General features: G+C 37.7%; 1 protein-coding gene across 16 annotated transcripts in view; it reads right to left on the reverse strand.

Moving 5' to 3' along the window:
• The window catches only part of ESRRG (estrogen related receptor gamma), a 580,276-nt gene that overhangs the window by 50,850 nt on the left and 507,651 nt on the right, over window positions 1-21,775 (reverse strand). For 15 of the 16 annotated variants that reach the window (XM_074351623.1, XM_045509508.2, XM_074351624.1 and 12 more), the window contains 2 exons: window positions 13,631-13,741; window positions 9,797-9,979 (listed from right to left, as the gene is read on the reverse strand). In XM_074351623.1, coding sequence (XP_074207724.1) covers window positions 9,797-9,979; window positions 13,631-13,741 — 294 coding nt within the window. The remainder of the gene's footprint in view (window positions 1-9,796; window positions 9,980-13,630; window positions 13,742-21,775) is intronic. The other variant, XM_045509507.2, reaches the window with a different exon arrangement.

A 21,775-nucleotide genomic window follows, 5' to 3' on the forward strand; every position in this document is an offset into this window, starting at 1 on the left:
CACAGAAATCAATCTGAAATGCTTTAAGGAGAGATTCCACGTTTTTCCACCAAAGGTTAATCTGAGTAACAGGTGCAGTACACAATCTTGGGGAGGGCATTCTTCTTTCATGTTTACAAATTTGCGTTGAAGACACCCTGCCACCGAGTTACGCCATGACACAGAAAATCTCCAGCATGAATACAGCTGGACTATTTCTTTTTCCTAAAGTGCTGACCATGTCAGGAGGAGTTAGTTCCTCCATGAGCCCCCAGCTGCTCCTTCCGCCTCTCTCCCTCCTCAGCCCAGGCCACCATGTGCCCTGCCACAAACATGCTGACTGGCTGAGAGGCCCAGCACTCCAGGTAATTAATCCTTCCCTAATGTAGGTTAAGCAGGTGTGAAGCCCCCTTCGTACAGAGAGCAGGGAGCTGATCTTCAGAGACACCCCTGGAGTTACAGTATTTAATTGGGCTCTGATGACTCTCTGCATCCATGCAGGCCATGCTGCTGACCTAGGCAGCCAGCTATCCACTTTCTTAATCTGAATCCAGAGGAAGAGACTAGTCCTTTGCCCTTCTGATTTTCTAATATTAACAATCTGTGGTTAGAACGCAATGCCCATGCTGGCAATGGAAACAGAATTCCTGCCTTGGAAGCAATGTCATGTGATTAATGGGGAGAGGTAAAATCGTGGGATAAACTGAGCTCTTAGAATTACCCAAGGGTGGTATTTATCCATTATATTTTCCTCTTTAACTAAATTGCAATGCATTAGTACTTTTAGCTCATATAATAATAAAACTGAACTGCACATGAAGAGATTCAAGTATAAAACAAAGGCAGAATATCCCCTGTACTTGGAGTTTGTATGCTTTGTACCTTATTCCTGATTCTTGCTGGAGGAAAAAATATATATAACCTGACATAAATAAATAAATAAATAAATAAATAAATAAATAAATAAATAAATAAATAAATAAATAAAATGTTTTTGATTAATTCAGAGAAAATAGTTTTTTTCCCTCGTGGGAAAACAGAGAAAATTTTTCTTCTTAACAGAAATAGTAAGGTGTTTATAGACAAATGGAGGTGTTACGTCTGTTTAATCATCTACCGTAAACTTCTTAGAAAGTTTGGTCAATTAAAGTGATTTTGGCAGGTTAAATACATTCTTCTACTTGGGTTCTTCTAATTAAGAGTCATTTATGGTAATTAAAAAGTGGCCTGAATTGGGGTGAAGCAGGGGTTTTAGGGAAAACACATGCCTATGGACATGTCTGGGACAATGTTAAGATACTATCTGATTGCTAAAATGCTGATATGGATAGCATGGGTCACTCTAGACATAGATTTGTGGAGAGGAAAGAGAATAATAAAAAGTACAGTTAAAGGCAGGGCAGTGCCTTGACTATGTGGAGCCTGGCTTTGGTCAACAAGGAAAATTCATACTGGAGAGGAAAAGGGTAAATGAGCAGCAAATTCTAGCTGTAGACTTCCCCTTCCCCTTCCACTCTTCTGATAATCACTCAGGGCAGATGATCCAACAGTTTACCACATCTCAGTATCAAAAAATATGCCTCGATATTCCTCACAGTTTTAATCCCTCCCCAAGTGTCCATAGTGAGTTTAATTCAACTCCCTCTCCTCTTTCCTTCATCAACATTGGCACCATTTTTTTTTCACACATCAAAGCTACACTTTGTATCTTGAACCCAATAGTTACTTATTCCCCAAACCTTGGTCTAACAAGGAAGTAGGCTGACTTAGACACATAAACGAACACAGCCAAGGCTGACATTCCTGGGGAATAAAAGGGACACAGAACAGCAACATTACATGGCTTTTCTATACTGAGGTTTGTGATCTAAAATTATTTCAAATTCTTATGGGGATGGAAAAACTCCACTCTTTACAACACACAAACACACACACACACACACACACACACAGATACACACTACTCTAAGACACTAACACTTTCAAATTAACCATTGTATTTGGTGTGGGATGAACTGACTCTTTCTTTTCCAAGGTAATTAGGTTACATCCTAGCTTTCATAAACTCATTTAGAAATATGTAGTCTTCGATTATGCAGCTATTTTTATCTACAAAATATAATGCATCGTGCCGGAAATTCTTGAGTTCAGCTGAGTAATACTTAGACCCTCTTTCAAAAAGAAAACTCAGCAGCTGAAAAATTTTTTTGAAGAAATCACTTCTCTCTATGTGTTTAAAAAAGTGCTTTCAATTACTCCGTATTCTATAGAAAACTGTTTCTCTGATGCTTGAACTCTCCAGCTGCCACACAATTTATATCTCTTTCCTCTGCTCTTTGTTTTTCAGCCATTTTCCCTGAATGTCAAAGTCAATTTAGTGCATTTCACTTTGCTGAATAAATCAGAGGCGAAATCCTTGCTAAAAGTGAAAATTTGATTTGCTAAAAGGAGCTTAGGGCAACTATTAATCAATATATCCAGAGTGCCAAAGCCAAGGCCACGATAGACGTGCATTCATTTGGAGATTGGCTGAGGCACAGCAAGGGGGACGCAGGGGAAAACGTGCAACCAGCCCACAGAAGCGAGGTGGGATTGGGGTTGGAGAGAGGGTCACGAGGAGCAAAGGGAGAAACAAGACACGCCAGCACCATGTTCTGCTCCTTTCCCTCCAATTCCTCTTTTAGAGGTGGGAAAAGATTTTAATTAAGCTTTTAAGTGTCCATGGGTTATGCTAATTATATCAACTTCCATATACCAATTTTCTCACAAGACACAAAAGTCCTTCTCTCTTGAACTCATCGAGTAGCCTTGAGAACCTAAAACTCAGAAGTATCTCTATCAGCAAACAGAATTCCAGATCAGAAAGATACAAGTTGGGCCAGGTCTGCAGGAAGTCACTATTTTGATAATCCTCATGCAGGTTCAGGCTTCTGATATACAGTAAACTGAATGACTAGAACTCATCCCATTTCCTCATCATTCAAAAGAGTTTAGCAATTACAATTACTTGCCTGAAAAGGATACTGTATTTTTGGATGTAGTACATGTAGAAATCTTCAACCCAGTGAATCTGAACAGAGTCTTCAATTTTAGCAAATCAACCATTTAATAAGTTTTCCAACTAGTGATTGCCTTATTTCATTAAAGTTTGTGATCAGGGATAACTAGGGCACACTATCAATCAAACATCTTGATTTTTACTGAATTTAAAGATGTGTCATACATTTCCTCTTTGATTCAATTTTTCTTTTCTTTATCCTTTCCTTTTATAAATGTATAGATGCAATTTAAAGATAGGGCAAACATGTTACAGTCATCTAAACTGGTTAAGAAAGGCAGGTAGGTAATGATAAAACTGGAACAAATGACAAAGAACGTAGCAGAGGTGGGTAGATGGAAGGGGGAGAAAGACGTAATGAAGCTACTGGTAAAAAGTCATTTAAGTGAAATATTCTGTGGGTTCAAGTAACATTACTAACAGTGTGAATTGAACCTCCTGACTCTAGAGTTTGCTCTTCTATGAAGCGGGTCTCACAAGAATAAAACAACAGAATTGCTGTGGACATCAAATAAAGGTTGATGACAGTGCTTTGTAAACAGTAATAAACTACAGAGATATTAGTTATTTTTGTACTTAAAGCTTAATCCCACAAGAAAGAAGATCATCACATATCTAGGCACACTTGCGTGCATATATATTTATGCAGACACAGATGCATGATTCAGAGTGGAGGTCAGGTCACATGTATCTATCTTCCCAGCATAGTGTTAGGTCCTTAGTGGACACTCATATACTTAAATTGTATTCATGATCACTATGAAATTAAGATTCCTCTTTGATCAGAGGTATATAATGGCATGGCTATCATGGATGGCAAATATATCTTGGGGACAGAACTGTGCACTAGGTGACAAACAGTGGTGCTGAGTGGTGAGGAGAGGTCTCTGCGAGCATCTTTAACAACATAAAGGTGTCTCTTGAATGGGGTCTCTACCTGGGAAATCTCAAACCTCTTTGTTGGTCTACCTTCTCCTTTCTAGCAAGGATAGCTGCAAAAAATAAGAAGTCTGTAGGGGATATTTCAGATTTTTTTTTCACAATGTATTTTTCAACTTGTTCCTTTGTCTATATCACAAATGTGACTTCAGAAACTGATAAACAGTTATTTCACACTTGGCAGAGGAGGATGGACTAGATTACTGAAAAGCTAATGGTCCTGCTCCCTAGGACAGAATGATGACAATAGGCATACAGTGATCCTGTTGGTTAAATAACTTTTCCGTCCCTTCTTGTTATAATGAATGTTTGTTCTGAATATTTTTTTGAAATAGCTCTTATGAATACTAACTTTTTGGTCACTTCGTTTTAATTGCAACAAAATGACAAAGTATGTGCAGTACCTTAGACACTAAAGTGAATACTGAATATTTTGCATTTGGATCATGCTTTATAATTTGCAAATTAATTATGCATATGTGTATAAGTTGCACATGTATTGTTTCCATATTTGATTTTCACAACATAACTAATGGTTAGATCAATTAAGTAACTTAACTAACTTAATTTTAAGTAAAAATTACCCAACTCGTATAGATCAGGTTTTCTGATTTTGCTTTCAGCATAATTCTACCTTTATAAACCACAAGCACAGGGACACAGGGACACAACTACCAAGTACATTAAATATAACCTCTAAATATCTGATCATTGAATATAGTTCTAATTTAAATAGCATTATTAAGTGCCAGGCCTTTGGATCTTAAATTTAAAATTTCTCCACTTAACTAAAAGACCCGTCCACTTCATGGTTCTGAAAAATCATTAAGTTACATGCACAGAAGAAAAATTAATCCTGAGAAAAGAGCTGTAATTGCTTTAGTTCATTCATAGCAAAGTAGAAATTACAACTACACGTAAATTCAGTTACAGAATGGGGGAAGGGCGGAGCCTCAGGGCCAATTACCAGTTTTGTGCTATGCATATTTTTAATCAATGAAGTATTTTTCAAGCGCTAATGATACAGATCTAAAACAGCATATTAAGTGCTTTGTGAATGTAACATAACCCTCTCTTGGTCAACCCTACCTTTTCCTGCACATCCAACCATAATTATATATATATATATATGTATATATATATACACACACACACACAGATGAAAACATACTTGGTGTTTCAAACGGAACATAATCTTACAGGAATTATTTCCAACACAATTTGGGGAATATTTTTCACATATCATAATCACTTAATGGTGTTAGCAGCTTAAGATAAGTAATGGGCATTTAAAAACAAAACCTTTACAACTTTGTCTGGGGGATGATAGAATCTGAAAAATTGATCTCTACATAAAATGCATTAGAACAAAAAATACATCTTTAAACAGTATCATCAGCAATCAATGTTCAAAATAGTCTTGGGTGTTCTCTCATAAAACTTATATCCTAACGTAGAAATAGTTTGCCCATGTTCTTTAGAGACGTCTGTCGTTTATAGAAAACTCTAAGTGCTTCTGTTGAGAAAACTATAAAAAGCCAATGCGATGAGCAATTGTGATACATTTTCCTAAGTGAATATTTTCATATGAAAAGGTTTCAGAGTAAATGCAGAACACTGTACTTTCGATTTCTGTTCTTTACATGAGTAACTATACACAAATACTGATCTATCATGAATCTTCCTAGCGTGGTTTCCTTTTGGAGCTTAATATTTCCTGCCTTCATTCGGTATAAAGAAAAATTGTAGGATTTTTTTTTCTCTGTTTGATGTTTGACGACATAGACATTGTTTTTAAAATGTGACTAAGAGGCCCCAAACTTGAGCAGAGTCTTCCTCCTCTCGTAGGTAACAGTTTAATTTGTCATGTTAAAAATAAACAAGCGCACCTGACAATGTGCCATATTTGACAAAGGAAAAAAAAAATCTTCTCAAACACATTCATTCACTTAATTGTTCAAACACCTTTCTATTCTTTTTAAAGTAATCCATCCGGCGAGATTCCCTAAATATATTTAAGCCACTTATATAGGTCAGCTAATGTGGGTTATGCTTTTTTAAGCACCATCTGACTAAGCACATTCTGCATTTTGCTAACCAAGTTACAGCACATCGTAATATTTTAATCAACCGCAAAGAACAATAACAGATCTGACTACCGGGCTGATAATCGCCTTATCACACCCTGTGAAACCTAGCTCTAACATTTGACGGAGCCTCCATTGCTTGGCAGCCCATTCTAAAAAAAGGCCAACAATGGAGAGAGAATGAAGTGGCCTGTGCAGTACCTCCGTATCTACATAAAAGAGATTAGAGGCGACAGCGTTCCATTTTACAGCTCAATCATATTGTGTTAGCATGCGCTTATCCGAGCGCGGACGAAATTGAAAGAGAAATAAAAAAGAGTCAGGCAGATAGGAACCAGAAAAGCGAGGCATGAGCAATTTCCAAGGATATAAAAGGATGCTAATGGCGGGGCCCTGTCATTCTTAAAAAGGGCTATTAGGGCCCCATCATCTGTTCTTGTGCCCTCATGCTCCTCCAACTAAAGTCAAGCGTTTTCCAAAGCCCTTGTGATCTTTTTTCTACTATAGATAAAGTATGGTCATGTTTCATAACAACACACTTTTCCATTTGTGTGATTTATTAAAAGAAGTCAACTAATTCTATTTACTGATAAAAAAAAAAAAACACCAAAACACTCCCTAGGTATTTCTCTTCAATATTTTCTTTTGTTGAATTTGTCACTTTTTTTACAGAGCAAAAGCAAGTATACACTAGTGTATTCTCCACAGGGCAGAAAGGATATGGATCTTATTTTAGATGCTACACTTAATTTTTAAAAGGTGTGTGTGTTTACGTGTGTGTGTGTGATTACACAAACCAAGAACAGCATAAAAGAGTAAAGGCTTGGATTTTACTATATTTAAAAAAGGATTTCACTTTACTTTTAACATAAGCGTAAAAAAAAAAAAAGAATTCTGAACTTAAGGCTAAGATAGGTGAAATTTCAGTTCTGATTTGGCTTTAATTCCAGCTCTGACCCCAGTTATCAGGACTGGGTCATGTTATCAAGAACATGACTTGACTCTCATCAAGGCAGAAATGGGACTTTAATCTTTATATTCTCTTCGGCTTCCCCACCTTCCCCATCCCACCTTCCATGCTGCTGTTGCACCCAGCTCCCTGCACCCCGGGTATACACACCAGCACCCCGGTATCAGAGCATCCTCTCCATCTACCTCCAAACCCCAGCACAGCACACTTACTGTTAGATACAATGTAAAGGAATTTCAGCTAATTCCCGTTTGGCTAATCCCCTTCTGAAAAGCCCAGACACTCCTTTGCCATCGTTTAAAACACCCTCCAGGGATCACCAAAGCCAGAGCTGTGACTCATCACTCCACAGTGACCTCCTCTGGCATCTGCTGTGGAGACAAAATAACGTCAGCCCCCCACCAATTCTAAGCCTCAGCGCAAGACCGAATGATCGTATAGCAATTGCTTCCACCACTGGAAATGCTGTTACTCATAGTTATTTAAAGTTACTGTCTTCACAAAAGTCACCACGGCCCCTTGACTGTGACAAGTTCCTTTGTAAGCTGACATTTCTACTTAGATACACAATGGGACCCACAGATTTATCACGGACTTCTTACCAGAGAGCATCAGAAGGAGCTGTTGACTTTCATTGGTCATTATCATGGAATGTCTGTACAATATCAAAATATGGGCTTAACCAATTTCTTAATTCAGGGAGAATGTGGGCAGAGTTCTCTGAAATAATGGGTGGTTTGGAGTCAGAGTGACATAGCCTTTCATGCTGTTGTTGTTAATAACAGTAACACTATCACTACCGTTTTGAAATAATTCTTTCAGATGTAATCAACTGGGGGATTACAATATCCTGATCCTACTCCAGGAAGCAATGCTGATGATGCGTTTTGAAGGCTCTGGATCCACTTGTGAGCTTGTGCAAGTGTTTTTACCTCTCTCTGCCCCAGATCTCCCTATTTTTGAGTTCAGGATAATAATATTCCTAATTCCTGGGTTAGAATAATGGTTCTCAGTTGGGGATGGTGGGGGTGTGATTTTGCCCCACAAAAGGATATCTGGTATCTGAAGGCATTTTTGTTTGTCACAACTCAAGGGTGCTAGTGGATAGAAACCAAGGATGCTGTTAAGTATCCTACAGGGAACAGGCCAGTCCCTGTATCTGAGGGTCATCTGGTCCCAAATATCAATTGTGTCAAGACTGAGAGACCCTGGGCTAGAATAACCACATTTTAAATCTGTGTGTATGTACACATACATATATACAGTGATGATAATATATAAATATAAATGATACAATATTTATATCTTTGTACACTTCAACAAATCTTAGCTTTTGTTTCTTTTTAAAACCCTTCATAACACTTCCCTTCCAGATCAGTTTTCCTATATGGTTTAAGAAAATTCTGGCTGTTCCCACCGTTGCAACTCCTAAATGTCTTGCCATCTTTTAGCAGATCCTATTTTTTTTCCTGCTTTTTCTAAAAATCTTATAGCTGTAACCACAATCCAAATGCAAAATCCACTATCCACATGATCAAATTCTCATCTCTCTTTCAGATGTAGTGACCCTTGCAGAGGAATCTTCCAAAGAACACATTCAAGCTCACCTATTTAACTAGTTTTGACTTAATTTGGGGTGCTTTATTAGCAAACAGTGTAAGACAAAGTAGCTGGTATAATACAGAGTGATGTTTAAATTAGTTTACAATTTGCTTGGCCTCATCTAGAATTGCAGTGAACAAAGCCATTCAGAAATGTCAGCAGTGTTCCTAAGCACTGTAACAAATTGTCGCCTGAACGCTGCACACCTAATGACTTCAAATTAGCTTCACTGCGATATCGCCTGACAGTTCGTTACGACTGTTAGCAACATAGCTGGCGTATCATGACCAATAAATTGGTTTCAGTGTGGGCTGGGAAAGGGACTTCCATCAATTTGATTAAAGAAATTACTGTAGCATTCAAAGCATAAAGACAAACTAGTTTAAGGAGACAGAAATAAGTTAACTGTACCAGAAAAACATTGCTCATCATCCAAAAACTTGTTCGGAAACTATTTGCAGATCAAAGTTCAAACATACATACAATAATTCAAGGAGACTACTAAAATTCTCAAAACTTATGATCAGGCATACGTTCCTTGATCTGACAGGGTGGGTCTAGAGAGAAAGCTAATTGGATATTTTAACATACTATTTTTAAAGTCACCATATGAGAAAATTGAGAATGTCAATTTAACATTTGTTTTTGTAATTTATGTATGAATTCACTGGTAAATATCTATTTGTAAACCAAAACAATATGTAAATATGAAAAGCAGTTCAGTATAAATCACCACCATCAACAACGAAATGAGTGATTTTTTCAAAGGATAAAAGGTACACAGACTACAGCTAACAAAACCATTTTTAAAAGTGAAAAGAAAAAGTAGAAGTCTTTCCTTAGGAGAAAACTCAGAATTTTAAAACGGATAAAGAAATATTTTAACAAGTTACATTCTCTTTATCTTATGTTGGCAACAGTACCTTCATATATGAAAAAATAATTAACAAGAGTTCAAGATGGTGCAGCTATAAAAAGTCTTATATTCTATTAGGATCAGGGAAGCGCTAAATTAGTATGATAAAAACAACTGTAAAGGTTTAAAAAAAATCCTAACGGGGAAATTGTGAATTTGCCTACATCGACATATACAACCCAGGGAAGTCCTTGCAACCTTTTCTTTTCTTTTTCATTTCTTTTTTTTCTTTTCAGAAAATGTACCTGGAATATGCTTCGCCCATCCAATGATAACCACCAACTCTCGATCGGCCAAGTCACACAGTGTAGTGAGGGCTTTGATGTCACTGTCGGGGACGGTAGGGTCAGGCATGGCATAGATCTTCTCCGGCTCAGCCACCAACAAATGGGAGACAATCTTGTTATCTGCAGGATCAGACCAGAGCACTACAAGATCACTAGTAGCATCATCTTTCTTTCATACATTCTAAAGTATGATGTGTTTTGGGGAAAAAAAAAAAAACCCTCAAATCGCCTGTAATAAACCCCAAATATTCCATTCAATATACATATATTAAACAGTGTTCAGGAAAACCCATAGCAAGAAATAAGCCGCTGCCGTTGGGATAGTATGCATTCCCTTCTTCTTTGCTCTACCTGCTTTTGCTGGAATGAAGCATCTGTCCTGTAATGAAATTTTTTAGAGCAGACAGATAAGAGAAGTTAGATGCTTTCTGGGTTTGCTCTTTGATTCTTAAGTGGGATTTGGGGAAGCAGATTAAATAGTACACAACAGCTTGAAAATAAAAACCCACATAAACCACTGAAATATAGAACATAATGTGAGAGGAAAAGAACTACTAATGCTCATAGTCATAATGGGCATGAAAGTCATTAATTGTCTTAATTCCTTTAAAGACGAGCAAAGGTCGGAGCCCTGCTGCCTGGGTGAATTACTGACTGTATAACTCTATCTCTGTGGGATGCATTAAACAGGAATTTCTTTTCCTTTCTCCCCCTCCCCACGCAGCCAGACAATCTTCCAAATATAGCCAATGCCGGTTTCCAGAAAAATACTCCTACTTAAGTGTGACAGTATTTTCTCTTCGGAGTGTCTAATTCTTTAATCCTCTGTTTTCATCCATTGTCTTTAGCTCATTCTCTGGTGCAGATTTATCTGTCTGGAATTTGTGATATATGTTTTTAAAATCCTTCATAAAATAAACACTAGAGACAAATGGAAAGCATCACATCAAATGTGTTTTATTGCTCAGGGGCATGTGAGAGTTTATGGAAGGGGTTATAAAGCCTTACTAACGGAATGATTTTTCTTGTTGGCCCTATTTTCAATTTCTATGGGTAGCTTTAGATTTGATACTTTCTTCTAAGTGAGGAGATTCAAATAGGTAAGAATAAACCCAGCCATTTCACTGTTCTATGTACTATTACTCTAAAAAACTAGGGTATTAAATGGGATCTTTGTGAGCCAAGCCAAAGGTTCCTCCGTGTTTACTGAACCATTTGCCTTTCTCTGTAAGTTCTTAACTTTTTAAATTCAAAATGAAAAGACATCATATACCTTAGAATTGAAAACATAGCATTCTTTTAATCTCCTTTAACAACATAACAAGGAGAGATTCAAACTATAATCGGTAATTTTTCTGATCTAGGTAAAAATTTTATTACTATGGCTGCCACCTGATTTCCATTTATTTCAAGAAATTAACAGATAATCACTCACTGGCGGTAATATTCAATTACTATCAAGTTGAAAATGCAGATTTGGGAGGAAATATTCCCAAATATCATATTTTCTAGAAAAGAATCAAAACTAAATAGATGCCTTTTTCTTTCAATTAGTAGGATCTGCAAAGAATGACATTTGCTTCTCATATAAACTATAGAAACAGCACCCTGTATTTTTAGTTACGCTTGGGAAAGTTTCAACTTTCATTGCTCTGACAATGCAACAAAAACTGTCAGCAACCACTAGATTCTCAGGATTAGGATAAATGCAGTAACAAAGGGCACAAAAATGTAACGGAAGGAAATCTTGACTCGAGTTCTTTCAGTGCAGGGAAAATGCTACCTGTTTTACCCAAGTCGATGGCTACTTGACCGGAGGGGTCAGAGGAATTTGGTGGAAGCTTAGAAATTCCTATCATTCAGAAAATGGAAGAGCCGGCAGCACTGTTTCTAGGTAAATCTTATTTAATGTTTCCCTAATTAGAATCAATAGAACCCAATTTTCATTCCTGGGCTTTTGTAGTACATGAACAATCAGTCAGGGTCCAGAAATCTCCCCCAGCCACTTTCTCAGCGAAGCCCAGGCATAGTCTCTTGGCACTTATCTGACCGGATCTGAAAACTAAGTTTTATAAATGTTTGTTACAAAAACACACTAATTGGATGGACTCAGGAAAATTAACACAGAGGCCTTGAGATAATGAGTAATGATTTATTAGGAGTCCTCTTTATCTCAGACAAATGGCGCTCACTGAAATTGCTGTAATCTTCTTAAAGGTACTTGACAAGCCACTTCCCAATTTCTCAGGTTTACGCCGAAGACCATAGATGTTTCTCTATCAGGTGGACTTACAAATGGGCCGGCGCTCATTTCTCTCTCAGTAGAGGAAATCATCAATGGTTTCAGTCGACGTTCGTACAAAATGAATGAGAAATGGGCAGTCTGCATACTAGTGAATCCAGGAAAACTAAACCTCTAATGAAATTAAGCATTAGTGTTTATTGCATTTTATTGTATTATCAGAAAGTTTTTTTTTTTATTATAATGTGCAAAATCTGCTTAGTGCAGTCCTAGATTGTATGTGCAGAATGCCAAACAGCTTATGCCGGCTGAGGAGGAGATGCCAGATTGGACAATTGAAGGTATAATCAACATAATGTTTTTTGGAAAGGCAAAAGGAAACTATGCCATATGTTCACTTAAGCTTTAATTTTATGTAAAACTGGTTGTTTTTCCTTTGACATAGCTAAAATGTCCTTCCATTTACAGTTCAGGGTCTGTTTTATTTATTTAACAGATCTCCATATGCTCACATGTATGATGCACAGCAGCGACCCCTCCTGGAGAAGCTGAATTAGCAGCGGACACTTTCTCCTCCCTCGAAAGCAGATCAAAAATTATCTGCGTCTTTTCTAGAACTGCTATAGCTGCCCCTTCCTCTGGTGAGTTCTGGTTGTGTCTTCCGAGAAAAAGACAGCTACACGTGAGAAATGTTTTCACCAAAGCACTTCTCAGTGCCCAGTATAAATGCTATGCCTAAACATCCTAACAGGTTAGCTCTTTTGCCCTACAGCCATAAACTGATTTTCCAGAAAACGGAATACAGTTACTGCTGCGATCTATATTCTAGCTCTTTTTAGCTAATGACAAAGGGACCGGGGCTTCCATTTTAGCTACGTACCCCCTCATCCCTTCAAATTACAACCCAGCATTATAAAACCACGGGCTTTTTAAATAACAATTCATAATGCCCATAAGGGCATCTGAGATGGAACCGCCAACCTATGCTTGTTATTAGTAGGGCCCATTCTTGTTTTAAATCCATTGCCAGCTAGTGCGTTAACCATCTACAGCTTCAAATTAATGAGGCTCCTAATGTATTTTCATTGGGAGGTTGAGCAGTCAAACTCATTTAGGTAGTGAAAACTACAAAATCGCTTTCTTGTGAAATCTGAAACTAACAGCTCCAATGAACTAATGATCACAGTATGAACCATTTTATGTACCTCTGAAAATAAAGATAACCAGTAAATGTAAAATTCGCACTATATAAGCTATGCCCTGGTTGGCTTATGCTTCCGTAGAATGACCAGCTTACAAAAAAAAAAAAAAAAAAAAAATTGGGGGGAGTGCAGAGAAAACGGTAAGAAAAAAAAATATAATTAGCCGAGCTGCTGTTCCTCTTCAAAGGCAGTCCATGGGAACAGAGCCACAGCCTCCCTCCCCCCCCAACCCCAACAAAGAGAAGTCTTCTTGGAGTCAGTAGGAACGGGGATGCCAGAAGTGAGGCACCGAGAGCCAACTGGGTGGATTCCGTGTGCTGCAAAGCCAGACGTGTCTGCTGTACTTACATGGCTTTTTGGCTGGCTGAACCAGCTGAGGATTCAGGTACGGGCTGTTCTCCGCATCTATTCTGCGCTTGTACTTCTGCCGACCTCCGCGTACTCTGTCAAGACGCACTCCTGTGGGCAAAGACAGGCACTGACTTACTGTCGACGTAACTATCTTTGAGCCCAATCAAATATATAGAGAGCATCACCCAGGGGTGCTAAGTTGACAGACAGCAGAATGCAAAACGGTCCAAGGGTATTAGAAAAATGCAGAAAAAGTGATGGCTAGACCAAGACTGCCAGAGGTGGGAAAGCGAACCGGGCAGACAACCAACCTGAAAGACATTTGTGCAAGGCCAAACCAAGGTCATCGACATATCAAAGAAAATCAAAGAAATTTCCTTGTGAATTAATACAAAGAAACTGGTGTAGGGTATGAAAGGAGCTTCTCAAATCAAAGACACTGGCGATGTGTATCCTCTTCACCAGTCACCCTTGAAAGCTCAGTGTGTAGGACTGACTAGATCCGTAGACCAAGAGCTAGCCAACCCTCCGCCGTCTACCAGAGGGCTCTATGTGGACCTGCGGAACTGAACGGAATTAGAAACACCTACGTGCTGTGGAGAGCATGAATCACACTACACAAGATGAGATGCAAGGATTGTTCCAGATTATAATGTCAACACGTCTCAGGGAGAATGTTCTTCACATTTGGGCACACATCTGTATTTTCTATCAAATGAGAAAAAAAAACCAAAAACTGAGCAGGTTTGGACTGAAGACAGGATGGAAAGAGGAGATTCCTGAAAGAATTCAGAAGGCTTGGATGGTGAAGGAGGGATAAATATGCTAGTAGGTCAAGATGAAGCGTGAAGCTAGGAAGTAGGCAAAAGTAAACTGGTATTTAGTAAAACTTTTCCCCAAAAAGTGATAGGTTGGGTCAAGATTCAGGGAGTTTTTGCTGGCAGTGAGTGGATTTACGAAATTAAGGAAAGAGGCAAAAAGGAATGAAATTAAAAATAAAGAAATAAAGAAATGTTTCATTTATATGGGGGTGGGGGGTGGGGAAGTTTGTTAATAACCTAGTTTCCAGGCTGTAATTGTAAAGTTTAGGATAGGACCACATACATCTTTATCAAATACAGAGATTACATAGGAGTGAGAGAGGCTCTTTTTGTGGTCTTGAGTTGTACCTCAATTGATAAAACTGTATTAACATTATCCGTTAATAAATTCAACCAAGTAATTCATTGTACATATCTCGGTATTTCTCAAACTATTTTAGAAAATAGATTTAGTTGAACAGCATCATCAGCATTGTTATTTTACTGAAGGGCCTCTCAGAGCCTTTAATATGCAAATAGCCTCTGTAAAATTCTCAGAGGGCGATATAACCTATGCATGTTTTGCAAACCAATTTAACCAAGGATCCTGTTTTTGGGACATTTATTAATATCCTTTGGAACATGTGAGTTGTGGGGTGACTGAATTATATGAAACAGTTTGGGGAAGGCTGATGTATTTCTGTGTGACTCCTGAAAGTGAATACATACACTCACGTGTTAAACATGATTATCCATCCACGAGAGAAAGAAGAACACAACTTTTCATATTATGCTCATAATACTACTTTAAGAACTGATTTCCTTTTAGTGAAACACACAAACACACCCTTGGTTCTAGATAAAGCCTGAAATGTCATACTGGAACATCAGAGCAGAGTTTAAATGAAATCAAGAGACAATTTAAAAAGCAACTAAGTGGACGTAGACAAACAAGTATCAAAAAAGACAAAAATTAGGTACCACCTCTGAGTATTCAATGAAAATCATAGTGCTTGTGAGTCACACAGAAACTGTATTACCTCACTCCTGGCTTTGCATCTATAGTACAGTTCCATTCCTCTGTTCATTTACTTTCTAATGTTCTATTTTTACTGTGTCTAAATTTACTAAAGTTTAACACCTTCCCCCCCTTTCCCCTTTAATCACGTTTTAGCTTTTTTCATTTCTTTCTTTCTCCAAGATATTTTTCCAGTTATATAATGTGGTCACGTTTTATCTGGTCACCTAAGATCCATTCAAACCTGTTTCATTTTCAGAGGTTTTAAAAGCCAAAGTCACATTAGAAAATGAAAAGCCCATGACGCCGGTTGTAGCCTGCCATGTTTGTCATCCAACTCCGAACCAACGTGAAGGCTACTCCGATCTGATGAGAGGTGTGAAGAGAAGGCAAGATGAAGCAGACGCAGAGAAAGGAAGACAATGACAAAGACCAAAAAAAAGGAGACAATATTTTAAAATCCCTGAGATTGTCAGAACTAAGAAAGCTCACAGAATGCATCTTGATTAGGTTTATAGACTCCAAAATGTGCTTTTGGTGTTTGTCAGGGCAGGAGTTCACCATTAGCAATACGGCCTCACATCCCCAAACACTGAACAATACACTATGTATTTTCCAACACAGGAGTCAGAGCTGGTGAGTTTCTGACAATGGATTCTGTCCATCCTGAAGGCCTATGGAAGAGGACCATGGATGAAAGACGATTCAAGGTCCTGGCTGGAAACCATTCTGACACAGTCATATCACACTTACGCCACTAATCAGCTTGGCCAACTGGCCCAAGTTTATGGGAAAAGGGCAGCACCGAAAACTAGTCATTAAACATCACAAAGAAAAAATACACACTTCTGATGGACAGAATTTTTATTATGAATTGTGGGTTATGTTTTGTATTTGTAGGAACAGATCCTTTAAGTATTGTCAAATAATTTTATCACTGTGTATTTCCTTTCAACTTTGAATGATGAATTATAGAAATATTCATATTGCTTTCTACATGCTCCCTCAAAATCTAAAGGAGTGGTCTCACTCTTATGTTAATTCTCTTTCTTTTTCACTTTCTTCCCCCACCCCACATTTCCTTTCAGTGTGTGTGGGTACATAAACTACGGTCTATCCATACAACTAGCTCATCTTCCCAACACCTGTACATACATCTGTCCCTCCAGCCACCCCATCCATGTATCTGTCCAGTTTTAAATATTCAAGAACTTTTTACATAAGCCATGATTTAAAACTTTCTCTATTTCCTAAAATAAAGATCAGCTGGACAAAGTGTTCTTCCATGATTTGTAATTTTACATTCATGTATATAGTAAATTACTGAAGAGAGAAAATCAGATATGAATACTCTTTAATTAATAATTAATACAGATATATAGTAAAAGTTGATGGAGAGTCAATATACAGAAAAGTATTCCTGACAAGTTTAGATAATAAATAATGGTAAAAACTTCTAGAGTCAATTTATACTAAAAGATCATAATAACTTATACATACGAAATTCTTATTCCCATTTCAGGGGATCAAAAGAGGCAAATAATTTCAAATATGTAAAACTAAGTAAAAAAATATTTCTACTGGCTTTGACCTCTTTTTAAAAATCTAGAAAATCTGCTTTTTATGCATCTTCTAGTGAAATGATGATGATGATAATGATGATTTGGTTTAGCTGACTTCATACTTAGTGAAAATAACTCAGATCCTAGTAACACACGTGCAACTACTTCTACATCATGCTCAAATTATTCATCAATTTATTAAATTCTATTGGAGGAAAAACATTCTCAGTAAAACCAGTCCCCCCCGGCCCAGGACAATCATATAACACACTTGTACACAAGTGACATACGTCTAAAAGTTAAATTAGCACAAAACATCTTCAAGCATGTGGACTCAGCCTCTTTACTTGTGCATCTTTGAAAACAGACAAGTTTGTTCATATGAGTCATAATATATGTGCTTAAATTTTAATAATGTTATCTTAAAGTCTAACAAAACAATACTATGCAGATAGCACTAAGATATCTATCTCTTTTCAATATACTTCTGTTTTTAAATTTTTTCCAGAAAAATATGTTTCAAAAATTAAAGGCATCAATACAATAATAACACTAAGTCACAAATAAGGGCAAGATTAGAGGAAACCAAACATCAAATTGCAACAAGTACCTCTCATACTTTTAAGTAGATGGAAAGCATAAAGTTCTGCATAACTGGGGTACTATACTTCCTCCTGTTAGGATGCTAATTTCATAGAGATAAAAAGACTGAAAGAGAAGAACTATTTAACCAAAACGTAATGCTACTGCAGTTTAAATTAAAATACTGTAAATCTAACACAATGAATCAAGATTCTACCTCTATTGTGCTTGCCAAGATACAGATTTAAACCACAATTTCTCAGCAGTAGGAATACACGCAAATGATACATTGACTTTAAAAATAAACACATACCATAAAAAATCTTCAGAGAAAAAAGGAAAGATCATAAAAATCACCAAGTAAGAATATTTTTATGAGCTTTGTCCATTGACTGCATAATGGTTTTGTGAAAAGATTAAATATTCTTCCTTTACTGTTTCCAACTCTAGTAACATAATGATTTATTCCTAAATATTAAATGGAGAATATGCAAAAATAAATAAAGCACAGTTTGTGAGTCAAAATGGTTGGGGTTTCTTTCTGGCTTTTTCCTTAGTAAGCTCTGTAAAGTTTGTTGAGTTCCTTAACCTATTTGCTTTCCAAATATAAGATGGATATTAAGACAGTACCCTCCCTGATGTTTCGCTGTAATGATCCAATATTATATTAACATAATATACTTGGAAATTATACAAATGCACTATTAAAATATTTCAGAAACCTTAAAATGCCAAGGAAGTTGTCATTATGTCATTATTTTGCTGAAATACTGCTATATTACTTTATTGAAATACATTTTGCATCATGATCATTTGCTGAAAATCTGTCCCCATGGGGTTTCACAGTCAACCCTGTCTCAGTGCTGTAGGTCAGCGGATTTGAGGTATGATGGAATGGTAAGGATACAAATCAAATAATGATGCTATTTGATGTCGAAGAGATTACAGAAATATTTGGTATCCCGTTCTATTTACTGCTCATCCCTGTCACTAATAATATCCTTCAGATATGTGATTTTTTTAGAATAGATACAGAAATTAACCCAAATTCTATCAAAAAGAAGGATGACTTCCCTGAGCTTAGCTATAAACACACGGTACAAAGTTTAGAGAATTGATAATTATCCAATGAACCTCATACATTTCATTGAAAAGTCTCACGTTGACTATTTCAGTAGAAACAAACAAAGAAAACAACAATATTTAGGATCAATATCTGGAAGATCCAGGTTTTCCATAAACAAACATCAGTCTAATCCAAATATTTCCACTGACAATGACAAAGCCCATCTTCTACAGCTTTGCGATCTTCAGTATGAACAATTTCGGTTTGGACTTCGCTTGTAAACAAGTTTTGAAAAAGTTTAAAAAGAAGATTTCTCCCAGGAAATAAGATAACCCACCATGTTCAATCTTTGACAGGATTTGAAGTTAATTAAGGCAGTTGGATTTTCTATTCACGTGGAGACTGCCATTACTCCTTTTTTTTTTAAAAAAAATGGAAGGTTTTAATAGTTGGCATTACCTCCAAGGAGAACACTTCACATTGCTTCTTCTTTCAAATACTGTATGTGCCTACATTCCCACAAGGGAATTACAAATCTTATGCATTGTCAGAATTTACAAAATTGAGAACGCAAGAATAGGGCAAGAAGGCAAAAAATAATACGCTGGGAGGCAAATAAACGCCAAAAGAACTAAAACAGTTCAGCACAAGGCCTTCCTAGGTCAGCTAATTTGAAGTCTACATTTTATGCCCAAATGCAAATTTTTACAGTATTATATAGTCCACAGTCAAACGTGTTTTTCACACCTTTAATAGCGCCAAGTCAGAGGCATTTCATAGGATAATAAAAGATTTCCCCTTCAGAGAATTACACAAGGATACCCTAGCCTACTTTGCTAAATTAAAGACAAGGCTTTTATAATATTGCTCTCAAACAAAGGTTTGCTGAAAGTGTTAACTACATAGACCCCTGGAATAGCAAAGATGCAAACCGTCACATGCAGTGATAATAGTCTTTAAAAGACAGTGAATTAATTTTTTAAAGGATTAATGAAATTAATGACAACTAAATAAATAGTTGAATTATTTAAATGTTATCAATATGACTTTTTTTTAATTGAAGTATAGTTAGTTTACAATGTTGTGTTAATTTCTGGTGCACAGCATAGTGATTCAGTTATACATATACATATATTCCTTTTCATATTCTTTTTCATTATAGGTTATTACAAGGTATAGAATGTAGTTCCCTGTGCTATACAGTAGGACTTTACTCTTTATCTGTTTCATATACAGTAGTTAGTATCTGCAAATCACGAACTCCCAATTTATCCCTCTGCCCCCTACTCCCTGATCCCCCCCTGATAACCATGAGTTTGTGTTCTATGTCTGTGAGTCTCTTTCTGTTTTGTAAATAAGTTCACTGAGTACAGGGAGCAGACTGGGAAAGCAAAACTTCTGACGCAGTAAGGTGAAGAGGGTGGGGACGGTCCCCACAATGTCTTCTGATGCTATACCAACCTTTGCTGCAGAAGGAAACCTGGCTCCTTCTGTGTAGAAACAGAAGTACCTAGAAGCGCCCTTGAGTTTTCCGGAGATTTCTGGGAGGGAACCATCATAAACAGAGGGCAGAGAAAATCCCTTTGCGTCGCTGCAGGAAAGTAGGTTGCTCTGCAGCATCAGACACAGTGGCGGGGATTTTAGTGGCAGCCTCTCGTGGGGTTCTCCCTTGGGACAACATCCTGACAGAGCGGACCCATTTCACTGAGAGTAGCTGTGCATATTTATGCGCTTCTCAGTAAAGCATAGAGTGAAAATTATTTGTATGTGCACACACATACTCCAGGGAGAATCTCACCGTATTAAATTCTTGAGGATCACGAGAGACAATAAACCACGCCAGCCCCTAGGTGTCTTCTCTTACGACTACGGCCCCTTCTCAGAATAGCCAACGATACTGTTAAACACGGCTTCGTGACTGAGTCCCTTTCTTCCTGTTTCAGCTGACTTTACTCCTCGCACCTAAGTCTCCCCATTAAGCAATGCCTTCATTGTTCATGGACGGAGTCCATCTCTGTATGGAGTGTCTTGGAATCAACCAAAATGGCCAGTCACTAACAGTCCCTGGTTACTGAGAGAGTCTTCTATTCTAGGCAATGGGTTAACGGTTTTACACACATTCACCCATTTAATCCTCAGAGCGATCCTATGAGGCAGGTGCTATTATTATCCCATTTTAGAAATGAGAAAACTGGAACTGGTGAGAGGCTGAGCCTGGAGTGGCAGCTGGGGAACAGGGCTGCAGAGCCCACATTCTTAAGCACGATGTTTAGACTCCTGCTCTGTCATCAAATTCTATTTTGGGAAAAGAGCATTTGGTATATACTCTAAAGGCAGAAGCACAGGCAGATAAGATCCAATTATTGCGGTAAACAATACTCGCATCATGATGGGGGAGGGACATGTAAAGAAATGGACAGCATGATGAACCAGTGCGGGGAGAAATGAATCCTTTGCCTCCACTGGAGGGCTGGGCATTTTGTATCTCTGACTCCATGCGGCGTCTTCACGCAGAAGAAGCTTACAGCTGTGAGACGTGGGTAAACCAAAAATGATAAAATGATCCAGTCGCCCTGCTTTGCAATAGCCTTAATAAAGGCAGGGACCCAGAAATGTTCATCTCCTGGCTCTGAGGACCTCCTTAAAATGTTACTGAAATAAAACAAGGCCTGTTTTGCCAGGGTTACAGAGGGAAAGACACATTCTGGCTGAGGTTTACAGTTTAGAAGGAGACCCAGATGGGTGGTTTTTCATCTAGACACCCCTGACCAATGGGGACATTTACTTCTGCTGGGATATCATGACAACGATTCAGGAACTTTGGAAATTGCTCAGTTGCATGTGGAAACGCTAGAAGATCTGCTAAAATAAAAGGGAACAATCACACAGGGAGAGAAAATGCATATCCATTAGGTGGGCTTCTTTTTTTTTTTTCCCCTTTAAACTGAGTCCTCAGTCACTGAAAGAGATAAAAGCCATGACTCACATTAAAGCTTCCTTGCTCTACAGATGAATTAACAATTAGCAAGGGGAAGTCTTTCGTTTTGGTCTCCTGATAGCTATCTGGACTATTAAACATGTGAGGCTTGCATAGGAAATTACAAAGGCTTCCCT

This window comes from Camelus bactrianus, chromosome 23 (genome assembly GCF_048773025.1).
Source record: "Camelus bactrianus isolate YW-2024 breed Bactrian camel chromosome 23, ASM4877302v1, whole genome shotgun sequence".
Classification (NCBI taxonomy): domain Eukaryota; kingdom Metazoa; phylum Chordata; class Mammalia; order Artiodactyla; family Camelidae; genus Camelus; species Camelus bactrianus.